This window comes from Osmia lignaria, chromosome 16 (assembly GCF_051020975.1).
Source record: "Osmia lignaria lignaria isolate PbOS001 chromosome 16, iyOsmLign1, whole genome shotgun sequence".
NCBI classification, from domain to species: Eukaryota; Metazoa; Arthropoda; class Insecta; order Hymenoptera; family Megachilidae; genus Osmia; species Osmia lignaria.
Genome location: NC_135047.1, coordinates 7,714,333 through 7,733,620, shown reverse-complemented (window position 1 = coordinate 7,733,620; position 19,288 = coordinate 7,714,333). Strand labels below are relative to the sequence as shown.

Sequence of the window (19,288 nt, the reverse complement as noted above, 5' to 3'; positions counted from 1 at the left end):
CAATAAATAGTCGGAGTCAAAAGTTACTTACAGAGGTTACCTCAGGATGATTTTGGTATACAGAATCAGCGGTTGTTCGTTGTCCCTGACGCCATAATGTCGATATGTAGAGTATCACCGGTATTTCGGGGTCTCTAGCACCCCAAGATGGTAGTTGGTATCCAGAGAGCGCCACCAGCTCTTCGGGGTCCCTAAAACCCCAAGATGATATTAGATTGGTATACAGAGAGCGCTACTGATGCATCGGGGTCCCTGATACCCCGGATGCCATAATGTCGGTATACAGTACCGATACTTCGGGGTCCCTAATACCCCAAGATGATAGGTCGATGCCCACAGTGTCACTGGTGCTTCGGGGTCCCTAACACCCCAAATGCCATGTCGATATGCAGACTATCACTCAAATAAGAATAAATCCTTCAAACCTTTTAAATATTAATATTATATTTAATATCGCACAGTTACAGAAATATATGTTACTACTTTTTTTTTTTATTGGTCGCAAAAACAAAGTACAAAAAAAAGTACGGAGCATTTAAAATGATTTTTCCCTTTATATTTTTTTTTTTTTTTAGTAATGCCTATATAGCGCGTAATAAGTTTCTTTCTTTCATTATTAGATGCCATTCAAGTAACGTAAATTCTATAGTACTTTAGTACTTACACGTAAGCAAACGTAATGCAACTTTGTTACAGAAAGCAATGTTTCAATTTTGAACGTATACAAAACTAAATAAACTATATATGTTACAATCTCGTAATCGAAACATCGACTTTTAAACAGATGTCTTGCATCATTTTCAATTATGCTAATCATAGAATAGAATAATTCATTTCATTGCACGAAGAAAATGCTGTGCAGAAAGAATCCATTTGAAGCATTAAATAATTTTCTTTATCATATATTTGTTTAGTACGTTAAGAGACACGGGCAAACGACTACACGACTGAAAGCGTTAAAAAGAAAAAGATACTAGTCTAGCTAAACGAAGTTCAGGATGCCTGAAAATGTTGCTTCATAAATAATTAAAAATGAATAGATAAATAAATATCTCCAAGAAACTTTACACTATGAAAAGATGAAGTACTTATCTATCAGAAATTCGTTTGCCCACCCGTGGATTCTATCAATATTAAGTTGTTTCAAAGTAATTTTATATCGTTATACGTTAAATTGCGCTCAAAAGACTTGCTTTCGAAGACGGTATAATTAGCTAATTCGTAAAATATTAATTCAAAGCGGTAGATGTAAGAACAGCGACTCCCCTTTCGTAAAAACTGTGAGGATCTTGACTAGGAGCAATATTTAAATCAACGGTAAATAGTAATTCGGTACGCGTGCTGTTTAGGTAAACGGGTAAAGACAATTTGCCTTTTCGTACTTCATCGCTGGTAGACCGTATCCACCTCAACATGGTAACTGGTAAATCGGTCATTATGGTCGAAGTCAGATACAGCTGATTATCCTTACACTGTGCTCCTTGTAATTTCAGACCAGTCACAGCAAACGAACAATCGTCCGTTGCAATGTTATCACCGTCTCCTATTGTTACATCCAGCTGAAGTTCCTCGAGCGACCAACTGTTAGCTTGTGCTATACATTGTCTCGTCGCCGTGACGTATGCTTCAGGATTTAACAATCCACCAAGCCAAACAGGGAAACTCTGAAAACGACATGTATTATGTTGTAGATGAACAAGCAATAATAATAAAAATAAACGAAGAGATTTTTCAGACGAACTTTGATTTCTTTAGCCCCTCCTTGAGATACTAATCGTGATACTTCTTGCAACTGCGATACTCTGTGGCTAAAATCTGTTATCCATTGAATGACGGTACATCCTCTTGGTACAGTATACCGTCTCCAACCACCCGGTAGAATACCTTTCACCAACTCTGATAACATGATTCTATGATAATTGGTTTGTTTCTTCTTACCCTGTAACAAGAAATAAACGGTTCATATTTTATAATAATATTTGTGTTACAAATAACAGAAAGTAAATTAACTGATAGAATACCTGACAAATTAAAACAACATCTTCCAAATCATGAATTACATCCTGCAGTAATTTAGCACCGCTGTTAACTTCTCTTTCAAAGTATCTGTACAGCGGATCCTTGATGTTCTCCACAGTTCTCTTAAGTGTTGCTAGATTCTTTGGAAGTAACTGTAACCACGTCGAGGCTGAATTATGTAACGTTCTCATCCAAGACGGTCGACCATCAGCCTCTGCTTCTCTAGGTGTATCCAAAGATTCTTCGTTAGAGTACGCCAATTCGTCCTCGTCCTCTAGTTGCTGCATCTTGAGCAACTTCGACACCAGATCCGTTCCCCTGGTTGTTAATAAAACTTTCTCCGCGTTGTTTGGAAGACCAAGCCAGGAAGGTGTCTGTCTATCGGTCAGTGACTCGATCCACTTGAGGAAATGATCGCGTCTGGTACCGTCCGGCATGGTGATGTGTCTTTGATTTGCTTGCAAACCGTCGATATTAGCGACCAGTGCAAAATCGGCTTCGAAAGATCGTGGAGTGAAGAGTTTACGAAGGAACGATGCTAACAGACGTTGATCGAAATCGTTGTCAATCTTGCCACCGTATATACATTGAGAAAGCAGAGTGACCAAGGCATCCCAAGGCACTTTCTCTGGGGGTAGATTAGTTCTGCCCATAGCAGTAGTCTCTATCCATGTATCCAGAGTGTCGCAAGCTACTCTTAAATCGCTTTCATTGAACTCGTAATGTTTCGCCCATCCCAAAGGTGCATAACGAAGACGTTCTTGAACAATAGCGTGGAACCAGGCCAAAAGGAAGTAAAGTCTGGCTCTTTCGTTGGGTGCCTTCATCATACGCGATGCAGGCACGGTACTGAACGTTCGCAATAAATTCGCTCGGATTCCAGGAGGTGGTTCGAAGACGAATATTCTACCAGCTCTAAGTAGATTTACCGGTACCTTTGGATTGATCTCCATGGTTAGAAACAGTCTGAAGCTGGCATGCGGTTGTAAACTGTGTAATTTCTTTTCAAGTTGCACCAACCATTGCGGTGCTAAATGCACGTTCTTCAGTAATACCCATCTGCCAGCTTTAACAGCCATGTTTATCGCTCTATCGGCTTGATTGAATCCTTCTGCGGACCCTATCGCAATGCTGGCTATTTGTTTGCCTGACTCGGCTGCCAGATCATCGACCCGGCCGGAAGCATCGAAGCCAGGCACGGAGCAAAGTAAAGCGGGCACAGCGGATTTCAATTCGTTCTCAACGACAGAAGCAAAGTCAAGTTCTGATTCTGCAGCAGCCATGAAGGTCTCTCCCAAGGCGGAAGTAACGACTAACGTAGCAGCAGCTATCACACGATCCGGTCTGAATGCTTGAATGATCAGCAACTGATGCATGGCTGTTCCTGTTGGCGTCAACGGTTTCTCTTCGTCCCAAAGTTTTGGCACACACGTCTCAGGAGTAGGTGATTGCAGCCACGAGTTGAATTCTGTATTTTCTTGAACCTTTTCGGCTAGCTTCTTGAAAGCTGGTAGTCTAAGGCTTAATCGCATCATGGCTTCTTGTTGTTCGGAGCTTAAATTAGGAGCGATAGGTCCACGAATGTTTAGCACGCCTTCCTTTCCTCGCAAGAAGAATGTAAATTCACTGTCGTAAGTGGATTCCGTGGCGATACCCTTCAGGTGTATCCTGCATAGTAATAATGCAAACGTTAATCTATCGGTGTGCAACATTCCACGAGCAACGCGTTCGTAACAAGCAGAGAACAAATCGCTGGTGATAACTGATAGTCTCTGCGTGTGTTCCGTTATATTCGTTAGCCTTGGATTTTGAGACAAAACGGAGGTGAAAACGTCCAAGAACATTTTCAAAGAATACTGGTACAAGAAGTGTACTTGATTCAGACTATCCATTGTGAAATATATATTCGAACAAGCTTGAGACAAAGGCATATATTGTTGAGAGACCGTTTCAATCTCTGCTATAACTTTATCCGTCTCTTCGACCTTTTTACTAATATCTGCTGCTTCCTGTTTCAAAGTTTCAAGCGTAGTTATCACAGAATCATCGTCGAGGATCTTTCCCTTGGCATCGTTTAATGCTTGCAGCAAAGATTTCTCGAGTTGTCTCAATCTCAAGTGGAATTCGCCTTGCAGCTTCAACAGATCAGATCTCTTCTCGTCAATATCCGGCCGTTCGGCTTTTAAGACTTGATTTAAACATTGACTTTGCAGAGAACTCCTGGTAACGGTGAAATTTACGAAGGTAACGCGAGAGCAGATATCTGGCGGGAATTCTACCGTTGGATCTCTGGTGGACAAGAAGATTACAAAAGACGGTGAAAGATCGATATCCTGATCTCCAAGAGTGATTAACACGCGTCCACCTGTTCTCCTCAATTCTCTGTTTAAAACAGGATTCAATATTGGGTCATAATTTTCCACGTCTTGTACCAATAACGGATTACCAAACCGCAAAGCACTCTCCAGGTTCTTCCTAAACGAGTCGTCTAAGAAGCTCGTTTTCGTAATCTTTCGGTCTTTAAATTCGTTCAATATAAACTCTGTCGCTTGTCCGGATGGATCGATGATCAATGGATATCTGTTAAACCGTTTCAACATGATTGCATTCTCCGTGCAAAGATCATCTGTGGGTAAAGCATTGGCCTGCCATCTTAGACGTTCATCAGGATTTGAAAGATACTCTGTCCTTGCTATGTCAGGTCTGAATTGTAGATTTGCGTGTTGCAAATGTTGACACCAAGTACTGAACAAGTTTTGTCGATACTGGAAAAAAGGAAAAAAATATTCACATCATTAATTGTGTTTCAGAAAAGTAAAAATACTGAGCTTTTTAAGGAATAAGTTACATGTTGATCGAAGTATCCAGCATAGGCTAAGAAAGCAGATGACAACAGAACATCTCCGATGATCGTAGACATTTGACTCTTAAACGTTTCACTAGTTGCTTCCCATCGTTCTCTCTCAATCACCAAAGATTTCAATAAAGCAATAGAACGATCCACTTTGGCCTGTACGCTTTCCAAGTCTGCTTTAATAGCTTGCGCTTGTGATATCAACTGAGCGTATTCTTCTTTGTAGGAAGCTATACTTTGCTCTAATTGAGCGATCAAATTCTTTACTTCCTCGCCCTTTTGCATGTTTGTTTCAGCTTGTCGTTCTAACGAGTGGAGCTCGTCCCTAAGGGGCTCTACTCGCTTCAACATGTCTGCGTATTCGATCTAAAAATTTAACAAATAGTTAATAACTTCTTAAAATGATGTATTTACATGTTACCTTAAGTTTACTTACCTGTGCAGTAGCCCATTTAACGAGAGGACCGCAAGCCATACTAGCTCTATTAACTTTCTCAAAATTATAGTCGGGATTGCTCAAGTACCGACTCTTCATTTTTTCTCTCACCTCATCGCTAAACGAATATTTAATAATACAATTAATACTGTAATCTTAACGATTAGATATGTTTAGTTATAGATAAACATTTTAGTGATCTGTATTATACACGTAATTTTTGTTAGTAACAAATTTGTCAATGTTCGTTCACATGCTCTTAGGTAATAGCTGTGCTTTGTGAATAATATTGGACATCTATTTAAATTTGAGATCAGCAAGCACAGAGATTAGTTGTACATACATACAACGGGGTATTAGTAATACACTTTTCTTTCTTCAATTAAAATGTTGATCTGTTGTATCAACGAACCGTGTTCGCTGATCCCTCGCTCGAACTATCATATTGTTCATTAAAAGGGAAAAACAAACAGTGAATGCATGCTTACGTAATATCCTCGGTACTGAAATTAGAGACAATAGTATTGATAAAATTGTCTCTCATGATGACAGCGCGGATAGATTTCCAATCACTGGCATTTTCACCGAGCAATAAGCAGATAGACTCCAACGCAACCTTCACGATCGCCGGCGGATTCGCCATGGACCGAACTTCGACTAAATGTTGTTTCTTTATCGATTTCACCGCTATACGAAAAACGAAACGACTTTGTATAGTACAGAGAAAAATAATAGGTGCAGGCATGTGCAAAATTAGATAAGTTATATGACACTGTTATAAGAGAAAAAAAGCTCAGCAACAGGCTGCGCATTATACATATTTCGTTCACCTGTATAAAGTTAGAAAGATCAGAAGACACGACGTGTTTTATTTACAGTAACACATACAGTATTTACGTATCACGTCACGTTCTTATATTTCTTTTCTCTATAAGTATATAATGACTAGTTTAATAGTGACTGATTATAAAACATTCTTTTTTGACAATAATTAATGCAGGTGACATATAAGAACGTTTTTGTTGTACGTAAGTGAGTATACTGTGTTCAGCCAAAAAGACATAACATATATGTCAAGCGGTTATAGTATCGTTTCTGCCTTTGGTAAATTCCCACGCGAATATTGAACATTCAGCAGACCCATAATCATTTCCTTACGTGATGTTCTCCGTGTTGAAGTTGACGATGGTCGGTATGAAACTATCCTTCATAATGGTAGTGCGAATCTGTTTCCAATCGGTAGCATTTTCCTCAAGTAACAAGCATATAGATTCTAAAGCCAGCTTTACAATGCTGGGAGGATTTGCCATCGATCGAATTTCGACAAGATACTGCCGCTTAATCCCCTTGACAGCTATACTCATTGCAAACCGTTTCAGCGCATGGTGCGATACACGTTTTACGCGGTTAAAATGAAACAAGCGAGCAACGATTGCAATTATTTATCACTTGCAATCGTTACAATGATTAAATAATTGAAACATAAATGATACCTACCGTTCTGTGCATCGATGACAGCTGGTTCAACTTGTGCCAGATCTGCCATAACATCGTCTCTCTTTTGATTAATAGCAACTGTTTGTATCGCCAATTGTTGCTGAATCTCTTGACTTTGGACCTTCTTTTTCTCTGCTTCCTGCTGATCCTTAACCATTTGACGCAGTTTTGCATTTGCAGCTTCGTTCTTTGCGTGTAATTCCTATGAATAAAGTTCACATTTTTGAGAAACTTGTTCTTAAGGGGAAAGAATATATCTCGGATAACTATCTTACCTGAGATTTTATAGCCAAACTCTTCTGCATTTCTTCCACTTGCTCTACAGTTTCAGCGATTTTACTTAAACCAACGTTTAGATGCAACTGTTGCTCTTCCAAATCGCTTCTCTTCTCTTGATAAAGTTTCACGAAATGATTGATAAAGTCTAGATAATGACGCGGAGTGATAGCCATGGTTCTACTGCCTCGTTTCGCAAGTCTAGCATTGGCTTTGTGCAAAGTTTGGTGCACGTATACACACGCATTAATTACAGCATCTCTATGCGAGGGTTGCGCTGGAATTAAAGAGCAAACAGAGGGGAAGAAATCCGGACATTTCCACGAAGGTTTTTCCAAATCTACCCGACTGGTAAACTCCTTGCCAACTTGGAAAAGTGCGTTGTCTGACCAATCGCCAAACCAATTCAACACGCATCTATTGAATAATGCAGGTGACGTTGCAGCTCGGTCTTTAAGTCCATCCGTACTAGGATTCATGGTGAATACGACGTGCAAATTCTTCATCACTTGACCAGTGAACCATTTATATAATTCTTCATTAGAATCCAACATGAGACCCTCACGCTGTGCTCCTTCCTTACATTGTGTCATCAGCGTTGTATATTCATCACCTTCGAATAAACCAGGCACTTCACCGTTGGCAAGTAAAGTATTCATACGTTCGAGGAAACCGGAATCTAATACGTTAGATTCATCAAGTATGAATGCAATTTTTTCATCTTTACAACCAGATCGCCTTAATACTTGACGCAAATCCTCGTCAAAATCTTCCCCAGTGTATTTGTTGTGAACCTTTTTGGATAAAATAAATGTGCATTGAATTTAATTATAAATCCACTGGTTTACAGATAAACGGATAAAAGTAATAAATGTATACCTTTATTTGGAATATGGATAAACCGTTCATCCATGCAACGAATCGAGACAGAGTTGTCTTGCCAGCTCCAGAAACACCGATAAGCAACAAGTGTCCCTGAGGCTGTCGGAAAATTCTGTCAATCCGCAGAACATGTTCAAGTACTTCGTCAAACAGCACCAAAGGAACGTCCAGTTCTTCTTCATAAAATACTTTCAATCTTGCTCTAACGTAGTCTCTTAATTCTTGTCTATTAACTGGTACATAATCTTTAGATAACCAATTGCTATATAAGATAGGTCTAGCTAGTGCTTTCTCGTTGTCAACGCTCATAAAGTGTTTCATGGCAACGGTATCTATATTCTTATTGGTCCAAGTTCTCTCAGAATCTTCCACGAGTCTGTCCTGGAAGAGGCGAAGAGCTTCGTGTGCCCACAAACGCACTAGACCTTCGACCGACAAATTATCGAGAGGTCTTATAGCTTCACAGATTCCACGCACCCATCGAGTCATTTCACGAGGAGAATAAACATAGTGCGGTTGCATATCTTGAGTAAATCTTTCTTGCGAAGCCAAGTAAAATTCTACCATTGCGTTTGTTAATGGTTCCGCGTAGCCTCGCAAGGAAGGTGTTAACCTGTAATAATTTTCAATTGAAATGGTTTAGCGGTGGATTGAAAAAGTTTTCAATATTTTTAATGTTGTTCATACCTAAGCATAGCTCGCGTGAAGGTTCCATAGATTTGTTTCAAAGATGTTTCTCCAGGATAATCGACATAGATCACTGGAACGTGCCGCAGGAATCTATGGCTAAGAGGTTTTCTACCCGGATCTGTTGGAGGATTGCAAGCACCAACGAACTGGATTCTTTCCAAAGTAACCCATGCTTGATCGCTCGTTCTATAGAATCCTCTGTGCTCTACTAATTGTCTCAGGAATGAAATTACACGCTGCGTTCCATAATTGTCCATATCAGGTAAATTGATTTCGTCACAGAATAGGACCAGCCATTTGCCCAATTGCACCGGAGAAAGTACAACACCGTTTGGTGTCTTACGATATTCACAATAATGATCGAAAGTTTTGAGCAGCAGCTCCGGTGTAGTAGCCGATGAAAAGTTAAGACCAACAACCTCCATGTCGGGTAAAGCTCGTAAGGCGGAGAAGAGAGTCATGGTTTTACCGGATCCCGGTGGTCCGCAAAGTACTATAAAAAAGATACATTATATTGTTGCATAAGTCCATAATACAATTTTCATTATTATTTATATAATAATATAATAACGTTACCAATTGGTTTGTGCTCTGCCAGCCACGTGTAAAGTAGACTCTCGTGTCTTACAGTGTCCAATGTAGGTACAACGATGTCAGGACTGGCGACCTTGTGCGTTTCTACCTCGATCTGTGGAACTTTATTACTCCAAGGTAACCATTCACCATGAATGCTGACTTCGAAATCAATGATAGGTATATTGCTTTGCGTTGGTAGAGGTACAGTTGTGATGGACCTAACGAAATCTCCTAAATCGGATCGAACTTTTAATTTCGCATCTCCTGCGAAACTCCACAGTAACGCGTACACTAAACACTTTGGCATATAACGTTCCAGTTGCTCGCTTGGCAAAGGAAAATCGGTGTGCGAATGATTATATTGTAAAACATTGCGTACAGCTTGATTCAGCATGGAGAATAAAGAGCTTAATGCTCGTAAACGCGTGAAGTCCATTATATGTTCTTGTTTCATGGCATACTCCAAGCATCTTACTACCAGTCCATCCGGAGCGAAATAGCTTTGTAAAATGCTAACAACTTCTCGTTGCACTGACAATGCAGGGGACAAAGTATCATCTTTTTCTGCTGCCTTTTTGCTAAGATTGTCTTCCTCTCCGTCTTCCAGTGGGATGTTCTCCAAACGTAGCATGTAGTTCTCAAATATCATTTCTGTTGAAAGCACATCTTCGGAGAACCAGACCATACCGCAACGGGAAACTGTAGCTAACGTAGCATATTTTAGATCCTGTACTTCGAACATAACTCTGACATTTGGTGGTAAACTCAAACGTTCGCCGTTCGGCAACGTGAGCAATTTGTTATCGTCCAGTACTGAATTCAGGTTTTCAACCCATTCTGGATCAACGTCGCCATCGAATATAATCCATTGTCGTTTGTTAATTTCCCCTCTTACATTGTCTATGATCTTTCTAAGAATATGCGTGAAAAGACCATCCGTCCATTCCCGTGTATTTGGATCCAACACGCCGTACAATGTTTCCTTGCTGATAGCTTTAGGATCGATCACGTGTGCGACACCCTCCACTCCTTCGTATCTTTCCAATGCTTTCAAAAGCACTTTCCACGCCGTTGTTTTTCCGGAACCGCTTGGCCCGACCATCATCAATCCATGATTTAGATTACAAATTTGATAAAGTTGAAGTACCTATGTTAGAAATATTAAAATTACAACCAATATCGAAACAAAATCGTGCGACAATCATGCGAATTTACGAGACGGAGAACCATCTATGAAATGAAAAGGTACAGGTCATGCAATGCTGATCAGTTTGGTTTGTCTCACCTTTTCTACCCAGGTCTCACAGACAATTCCCTGAGAGTGCATATGATAAACAATGAATAATATATTATCTATATTACATAAAACATTTTCAGAAGAAACAAATTTTGCATCTCTTGATTTAATCTACCCTTCTCTATGATACTATCTCTAACAATGTAATGACGAGCTAATGCAAATGACGAATATGTATGTACAATGCGCGATGATATGGTATACATTTACCTTTTCTTGCCATACTCCTCCTGGTTCGTCACCTTCGCCGCACACAAGATATTCTTCCATGCATACCTTCCTGATCTGCTCTTTCAGTCCTGTAAACAATTTTTAGAAAAAAATGAGATTGGTGAAATGCAAAGGTGTAAAAATATAACGTAAAGGATTACCTTTCATTTCAGCGAGATAGTAGTCTACATTCGGGAATACATCGTTCAACAAGCTGAACAGCAATGGAATATCTTCAGCGACTAATTTCGGTACCATGGTTTCGCAAACGGATTGAATAAGAATTTCTTGTTCTGGTAAATTCTCGGCGATTGAAGCTTCGTCGATGTTAGTCTCGCCACGGCTGTGCATACCTTCCTTAATTTTTTGGATACGATCGCGTTTTACATTACCAGCAGATATAAGTACAGATTTAAGTGCTCGAAGACCAAAATCATAATGGGACTGATTAGAAAGTTGTTCGTCGCATAATCTGTAAAAATATGCGTTTAATGGAAATGTATATGAAGCAAATAAATTTAGGAAACTTACTTGAAGAATGGTACAATCTTGCAAGCTAATTTTTCAGCAGATCTAAATCCTTGGCTAAAGAGCATGACCTCAGCAATTAGCTGTCTATCTGGAGTAGTCATAGCTAAAGATCTAAATAGTTTCTTCAAATTATCAGGAAGATTCGATCGTCCAGCATAACCTGGGTTCATGGTAATAAAGATCGCCATATCTGTTGATACTTTGACTTGTTTTCCAACCAACTCTACGCAAAGCATTCCTTCCTTCTTCCCTTCCATTTGACTCTTCAACGCTTCTTGAATGGTTTGCACTTGTTGTGAAACAGCGGAAAGCATACGCTCTTCTAGACGATTAAATTCGTCAAAGCAACCCCATGCTCCGACTTGACAAAGGCCAACAAAGATACGACCCATGGCCTGAAAAATACATTAATGATTAATATATTTTATTGATATCGTATGATCATAACTGTAATTATCGTTTACCTGGAAGTCGAATGTTTCATCGCAATTAAACACCAACACAAATCTTCCCAGTTGATGACCCAGAGCTTTCACCGATTCAGTTTTTCCTGTACCAGCTGGCCCGAACGGAGAACCACCTAGACGAGCTTCCAAAGCCTGAGTCATAGTTAAATAGCACCTATCTGTCAATGGTGTTTGAACCAATCTATCTTGGACACCCAAGTATTCAAATCCATAAAAGAATTTCGCGTTTGCCATGTGTATTGTAAGTTGCTGCAAAACTTCAGTTTGCCTTGGGTCGAAGTAAAATCTCATCTCGCATAGCCATTCAAATGCTTTTGGATTGGAAACTTTATTCGCAATTAATCTCCTTGTTACCGTGCGTTTATGTACAAATTCGTTGATTAAATGTTCTAACTTCTTCCTCCTTAAAGCAGGCTGTTCTTGAAGAACAGAGTCTGCTAAAACATTTAATGTACCTTCAACTTGAAGCAACACTCTTTCCAAGGGGTTTTTACTTGGATCGTTCTGTGCTTCGTGCAGAGCAGCTTCAACGTCTTCTGACCATAAAATCTGAGCAGCCAGAACTATAATTTGAGCTTGATAATTATCACACCATGTCATAAATGCTTGAGGATTAATATTTCCATCTTTGAATTGTTTGATGTCTTGTACTGCTCTTGCGAGACTCGATGCCAATGTAACTCTCATTTCTTTTTCCACAAGAGTCAACCATTCGTTGATCTTCGGATGATCAACGGTAGATACTGGGTTTTGGAAAAGCACTTCTTCCCCTTCGCGAGAAGCTATACCGGTGATAACGGTGTTATCTTCGTTTAAGAGAATAGCTGCTACACCAGCGAACATCTTTTTAAAGTGTTTTTGTAATCTTGCAATGTTTTTACTGTTACCAATTATTTCTAACAGATCTTCATCTCCTACGAAATAAAATCGTGGAAACGATGTGCGTTCCCTCTCGAGATACTCTCCCAAAGCTTTCTGTATCTTTCCAAGTAAATCAGCTAAACGTTCGAGTGCCCTCTGTACGCCAGGAATATTTAAAACGTCCATCACCATCGGAGATTTCGATACCTTTTTCATTAAACCCAGAAACTCTGAACTGATACTTTGGAAGCGAGATGTTTCAACGGGTAGCAATGTTTTAATGTCAGCACTTCCTGAAAAAATGCCTTCTAGGTAAACCCAACGCCTCTGAACATCAATCCATACATCGAATAACGCGTTGATCCTGTTTAATTTTTCTTCCCAAGTTAATGCTTCTTCTTCAAATACTTTGTAATAAGGTGATAGTTTCATAGCAGCGACTGAATTGATGTGTTCTTTAACTTTGTTAAAGAGATCATCCCAACCGCGGATCAATCTACACTTGTTTTGATAATTTATTAAATCCAATTCGTACGTTTGCCAAGATTCTCGGACTTGTTTTAAGAATTCTTCGAGTGCCATTTCACCTTGAGCAACAAGGATGATGTCTTTTACTATTCCTTCGTTTTTCTGAAGATTAACGTCCCAAACTTGACCAAGAGTAAGTTCGCTTAGTACCCAGTTTACTCGAAGTTGCTTTGTCAATTGTTTCCAATGCCTCTCTTTCAAAGCATCAGACTTTAATTCCACAATTAACATGTTAACTTTTGTATAACTTTGTAACATTTTCTTAACATATTCATACGAGGAATATTGTCTCAGTCTGGCTGGTAATTCTTTCAATTGTGCCATCATTGCGTCTAGTTGTTGACGTAATTTTCTCGGCTGAACGGACAACCAAGGTTTCTCTCGCGTTTCATCGATCTGCGCCCATATTTTTGATAATTCTGACCAAACTCCTCTCAAATCCTGAAGTTCTTCGAATACCACTTGCATTCTATCTTCGCTAGTGGACACCCCGCCCGGTTCTTGCAATTCTAAAGCTTCTTTAGCTTTCGCTACATTGTCCCTTTCTTCTTTCAATCTGGCGAACTTGCTTTCAAACAGATGCAGCTGTTGCAACGCATCGTCTGGTCGCAGATGACCCTCGACTGGCTTCCCTCTTTCCCAATCGCTTAAGAAATCGGTAGTTCTTATTTCAACCGCTTTATCTTCGGCAACAATTTTCATTTGCAACGAAGCAACTTGTGTTTGTATACTCGTGTCTTTCCTCTTAATTATTTCATTAAATGCACCCCATTCTCCTTCTATATTATCCACATGAAGCCAGGATGATGGAAATTGGAATCTTTGACGCTCCAGTATTCTCTGACCCTCGCGATATATGTCAACTTGTTTCTCCCAAACTTTCATTTTACGTTTCAAAGATTGGACGTAAGTTATAAATCCAACAGCATCCGAAGTACTAGCAGCTTCGATAGATTGTTGTTCCAAATCGCTCCTGGATTTTGATACTTGTACATGGAAACTTGCCATTTCGTTACCAAGAAGTGTACCGAATTTACCCAAAGTTTCTTTGTGCCATGAATCGTATTTTAAAGACACTTTACTTTGTACTTTCGCAAAGTCGATAATAACAGGACCGAACTCGCGCCTGGTATCCGATGTGTCGAATGTTGTTCTACTTTTCTTGATATCATTTAAACATTTCATCCACAAGTTTATATTTTCTCCTAATTTACCATATAAATTATCCGGTTGCAAATCCCAGAGAGCTTGATAACGTAGCCACTGATCTACATAATCGGCAACATCTTTCATTTTCGATTCAACGGCTTCGTACGCTGCCTCCAAAGGCTGTTTTCCAGTAGGTAATTTTGTAAGTAAATTTCTGTAAGTACCCGATTCGAGTTTATCTAAACCAACTTGATATCTTGAACTTTGAAGTCGAACTTGAGAAGTGACAATGGCTTGCCATGCAAATAATTGCTGCATTATTTGGAATCTTGCGTCCTCGATACTCGGATATAAATACATTGTTTGATTTGTTATACGAACTTCGTGAATTTGATGCTGAATAATCGGATCGCCACCAGGTTTATGAGTGGGATGAGATGGTGCGTCTGTGTCCATACTCACGTCCACTTCTTTCTTTTGACCAGTAAGCGCGTCGGTCCAAGCTTTTATCCCAGCTTCTAATCTAGCTGCTAAGTTCTTTTCCACTTCTTCGTCGAGTCTAGACACCCATATCGTTAGATTTGAATAATTTTTCAAGGACAATTCGTCTACAGCTTTCTGAATTTTCGAAAGAATATCAGCAAACGTGTTTGCCGAATACGGGCATGTTTCAAGAGACCGAACGTCGACGTCCAATTGTTCTTCAACCACTACGAGATCTTCAACCTTTTCTTGGAACGAAACAACAGCATCGGAAAGACGTTGCACGTACTGATCCAATTTATAACTCTCCCAAATCAAAGCGATTCCCTAAGTTGAAAAAAAAATCAAGGTATTAAGATGAAACTTACGACTGAAGAAACTTGTGATACGATTGAAACTTACTTCAGAAATAAGCGATAATACGTCATTTCGCATTCCGGCCACCAACGGTATAATACTGGCCTTATCTTCGATCTAGGAAGAAAATAAATGATGAAGTATCGTTCAACACAATTCTATCTTTCACAATATCAATACAATTTTACGACATAAATTACGACTTATCATTCAATAATATACAGTCAAAAGTAAATGCAAACAAAAGTTTTACATGTTCATAGCTGATGCTAAGAAATCATATGATAATTTTTATTTGCGCCCGAAGTATTACAGAAAAGGAGAAATATAAAATATTATCATATCAAGTACAAGCAACTTTTGAATGCGCGGACGAATTCTCGCGCATCCTTACGATTCTCCTACTCATACTGTTATCGATTTTATACTAATTTCTGTCAACCGTTCAATTTACTAAAATAAAATCGTATCATCTTGCAGTACACATTTTTCTACAAGAGCTAAGCAGGCATACAATAATAATTTGCAAATATAGGCAAGATGCATAACTCCTGAAAGCATCATACATGACTACCTTCAGTGCGGGGCAGTGAGGACTCCGATTGGTAAGCTAAAAATATTGGAGATCCAAGGAATTAGAAATATCAGCATTACTAATATGTACCTTTAACCTGGCTCTATTCCCTATCGTATCTATTCCCTCATTCGTACTTAAAAATTTAAAACTGCTTATGTTATAAGAAAGTAGTCGTAAAACGTAATGAAAAAAAAAATCCTTTAAAATCATTGCACCAATTTTTGAAATCATAAATTGTAATCATAAATTGTTAAATATCACGAAATAATACCTTTTCCAGTGTTCTTTCGTAAGTTCTGATGCTCTCGATCAAACTGATCGCAAAGGGATACAATTGATTGGCCTGGTGCGCTTTGTTCACGATTGGAAGTGGTACACGAAAGCCAAGATTTCTCAGATTTCTTACTTCCTTCGACAATGTAATGATCTCGGGAAGGAAATTCACTTTCAGTTTCAATACATTGCCACGGCCTGTTCGTGATCGTACGTTATCTATCGTAAAAATCCTCCCGGTAACGCCGAGATTTCTTTGTTGTACTTTACGTGCCCAGTCATCGAAAATTTCCTGAGTCGATAATTTCATGCGGAAACTATCTCCATCTGCTTTCAATTTCTGTCCTTCGATGTGACTTTCCCATCCTTTTCCTACAAAACAAGAGTAAATGAAAAATTCATTAATCTTTGTTACAAAATTTATGAAATTTTCATATTTACCTAAGACATCTTCAACGCGTTTTAAGTACATTGTGAGTTGATAATCTATCTGTTTAACCCAAATAATAGAACCGGCAACAGGTGGCAAATCTCTGACTGTACTCATCCTGCAGCATTTACTTTGCGCATATTGAACCTGGATCAATAATACGATTAATTATTCTTTTTATAGATACTCGTAAAATCATTAGATGAAATTAAAAATGCTGATCATACCTTAAACTTTTCGTGTAAAGCTTCGATATCATCTTTTACTCTTTGAATCAACTGTGTTTGATATTCTCTAATAGCGCCTCGAATATGAGGTCTTACGAAAAGGGCATTAAAGCGAGAAAAGATTCTAAACATTTCATTCGCATTCTTTGCAGTACCCAACTGATCTCGGAGATGTGCCGTGATTCTTGCTTCGACTCTTTCGATACGTTCTTCATACCTATGAACAGCAGCTTTCCAAGATTCGAGACCTTCTTTAGTGATATCAAGACAATCAATTTCTTTTACGTTCTCATAGGCTAAATTAACTTCGCTGATAGCGTTTGCATCCGCTGTATCTAAAGCAAATTCAACCTTTACATTGTCGTTATCTGGATTCTCCATCGCGGCATTATTATTATTTTGCCGAACGGTGGGTCTAAGTACACGAACAATAACTGTTCTGAGCTGTTCGTGCTGTCGACGGAAATGTCGCATATGTTCCATTTTAGTTTGTAATTTCTTATGCGCCGGTGAAACCCTCCATACCATCTTCATATGTTCTTCACGCTTCTTCTTAACGATATCCCTTAACAATCCAGTTAATTTTTCATATTCATCATCCCAGGTATTAAATACTTCAAAACACTGTCTCATGACTTTCTCAAATTCATCAAATGGAATGTGCATCAATCTTCTTGTGCCCAGCACTTTAAGAAGCTGCTGTCCTAAATCTCTGGAAATAGCTTCTATCAGTCTCAATACCCTTTGAATAGGATATTTTGTGCTTCTTATCTTTCTCAGGTGCATAAAGATTTGTTGAACGCTAGTACGTATTCTCTCGAGTTCGGTAGCTGACAATAGATCATTGATCGGAAAATCTTTCATTAATGGGTTGTAATCATTGACAGTAGCTAAGGCTTGCTGTAGGCCAGTATCTGTGTCAAAACTAACCGTTGCATGGAATCTTTTACCATGTTTAAGTATATCCAGAGTCAAAGAAATTTCGATACTCTCCCGTTTTTCTTGTATTCGATGTAGGGCTCTTTCTAAATTTAACCAGAAAGAAATTTCTTGCAGAGCAGTACCTGATTCTGGATCGCGATTTAATTTTGTAACCTTCTGAATTTCCTTTATCCATCTGTTCACACCATTCTGTAGCTGATTCAAGAACGTTGAATCTTCGACTTTATCGCCAAAGTCAGCAACTTTGGGCTTGCGATTTTCGTCTGCGCATTGTTTAATTATTTGCGCGACAATAGGATGAATTTGTAATGAAATTTCAGGGATGTCTATGTTTTGTTGCAAATGCAATAAACCCATTTCCAATTCTGCTATTTTCTTTTCAACAGATGGTGCCATTTTATCACCGTCTCTATCCGCGCGACCTGTTTCTTTCACATAGCTTTTAAAGTATGGAGCCATGGTTTTACTTATCGCATGCAACGTTTCATACGGTGGTCCATCAGAAAAAGTGACTATACGCAATTGCGAATGGATAGTCTTATCAGCTTCAACTACTGCTGCACGCTTTGTTAGAACTAAGGAGGCCATTTTTGGACTACTGAAATGAATTTCATTTGAGATGTAGAAAGAAACATTTTCTTTTTCTTCGTCTGCTTCATTGTTATCTTCTTCTGGAAAATAATAAATCAAGATGTAACAAATGATTTAAGTTTTATTCTTTTTGTATTTACAGTATAAATAATTCAATTTAATAATTATGGAAATAAAAGCGTAACCAATACGATATAACGCATACCGGCATGTACTTGAAATAAACAGATGTATAAGTAAAAAAGTATAAACGAGAAACAACGTAATAATGCTGTTACATGTATCGATTATATTCAGAAGTGAGTCATATTTGGAACAAATTGAAATGCAACGACAAACGTCGCATTAATTTTCAGGATACGTTTCCTGTTGCGGCTTAATGTACCGTTGTATCGAAAGGCTGCAATGGAGGATATCAGAAGAGGGCAGAGTGCAAAATTCGCACTACTAAACGAATTGATTTATATCTAATCAATTTACATACCTTTAGTAGAACTCCTTTGTATAGTAAGTGCCCACACTTGTGGGTCACTTAAGAATTTTTTTATACATTCTTGATTGGTTGTATTTTCGAGTGCGGAATTGAAGGGGGATGGTACCACATCTTCATCGGGTAGAAGGACCGTTACGATCTTTTTTAAATAATTAGCAAACGCCCAATAGTCTACGACTGTAACAATCTGAGACTCCGGTGACGCATCCCCGGAGCCGTCCAAGGAGTCACCCATCCCACGTTAATCTGTATCACAAAATCTTTAAGATTTTGAGCGGGTGATCGGCCGATCCCCGCTCTTGGATGAGCTGTCAGACGAATGATGACGAGCTACAGCAGGCATAGACTACAGCGCACAAGTATTACAAACTGTAACGATTCGCTAGCAATGACGCCATTTTCTTGCTACCTATTTTATCCATTACTTTGGCTAGTTTTCATGTTGCTTCAGTTCAATATGATTACACATTTTTATGTATACCGCAGCTCACTAGAGTCCATAACTGCGACGCGCAGGTTGGAAGATGGTGGGGGAACGCAGCGAGCTCTCCGCCAATCGCTTTTCACTTCGTTTGAGAGTATCGCCAATCAGGGCGAAGATGCGCACAAAAGAACGAAAACTGGTCTTTTCGCAGTTATAGA

At 39.0% G+C, this 19,288-nt stretch overlaps 1 protein-coding gene across 6 annotated transcripts; it reads right to left on the bottom strand.

Moving 5' to 3' along the window:
* Positions 1-533: 533 nt before the first annotated feature.
* On the bottom strand, positions 534-19,089 carry Dhc64C (dynein heavy chain, cytoplasmic). Of its 6 annotated transcripts, none has more exons than XM_034317249.2 (22): positions 18,638-19,089; positions 16,621-18,233; positions 16,405-16,540; positions 15,962-16,335; positions 15,688-15,723; positions 15,159-15,230; positions 11,733-15,083; positions 11,269-11,663; positions 10,899-11,209; positions 10,738-10,826; positions 10,516-10,545; positions 9,231-10,377; positions 8,652-9,147; positions 7,962-8,577; positions 7,082-7,876; positions 6,807-7,008; positions 6,468-6,663; positions 5,310-5,427; positions 4,868-5,239; positions 2,022-4,784; positions 1,742-1,939; positions 534-1,664 (listed from the first exon to the last, which is right to left on the bottom strand). In XM_034317249.2, the coding sequence occupies exons 1-22, from the start codon at positions 18,879-18,881 to the stop codon at positions 1,230-1,232; spliced, it is 13,989 nt and encodes a 4,662-aa protein (XP_034173140.2). In that variant the 5' UTR covers positions 18,882-19,089; the 3' UTR covers positions 534-1,229. The 6 variants fall into 6 exon arrangements, with proteins under 6 accessions (XP_034173140.2, XP_034173139.2, XP_034173138.2 ...); XM_034317248.2 differs by lacking the exon at positions 6,468-6,663 and adding an exon at positions 5,798-5,996 and having other exon boundaries at positions 16,621-18,230; positions 18,638-19,087; XM_034317247.2 differs by lacking the exon at positions 6,468-6,663 and adding an exon at positions 5,798-5,996 and having other exon boundaries at positions 18,638-19,085.
* Positions 19,090-19,288: the final 199 nt, after the last annotated feature.

Bases quoted from the DNA above. Each gene is read 5' to 3' on its own strand.
- Dhc64C (XM_034317247.2), bottom strand. From the start codon at position 18,881: ATGGGTGACTCCTTGGACGGCTCCGGGGATGCGTCACCGGAGTCTCAG. The intron at 10,546-10,737 runs GTAAATGTATAC...ATGCACTCTCAG, and splicing joins GAGGAGTATGGCAAGAAAAG to GGAATTGTCTGTGAGACCTG. The intron at 9,148-9,230 runs GTAACGTTATTA...TCTTTTTTATAG, and splicing joins GGCAGAGCACAAACCAATTG to TACTTTGCGGACCACCGGGA.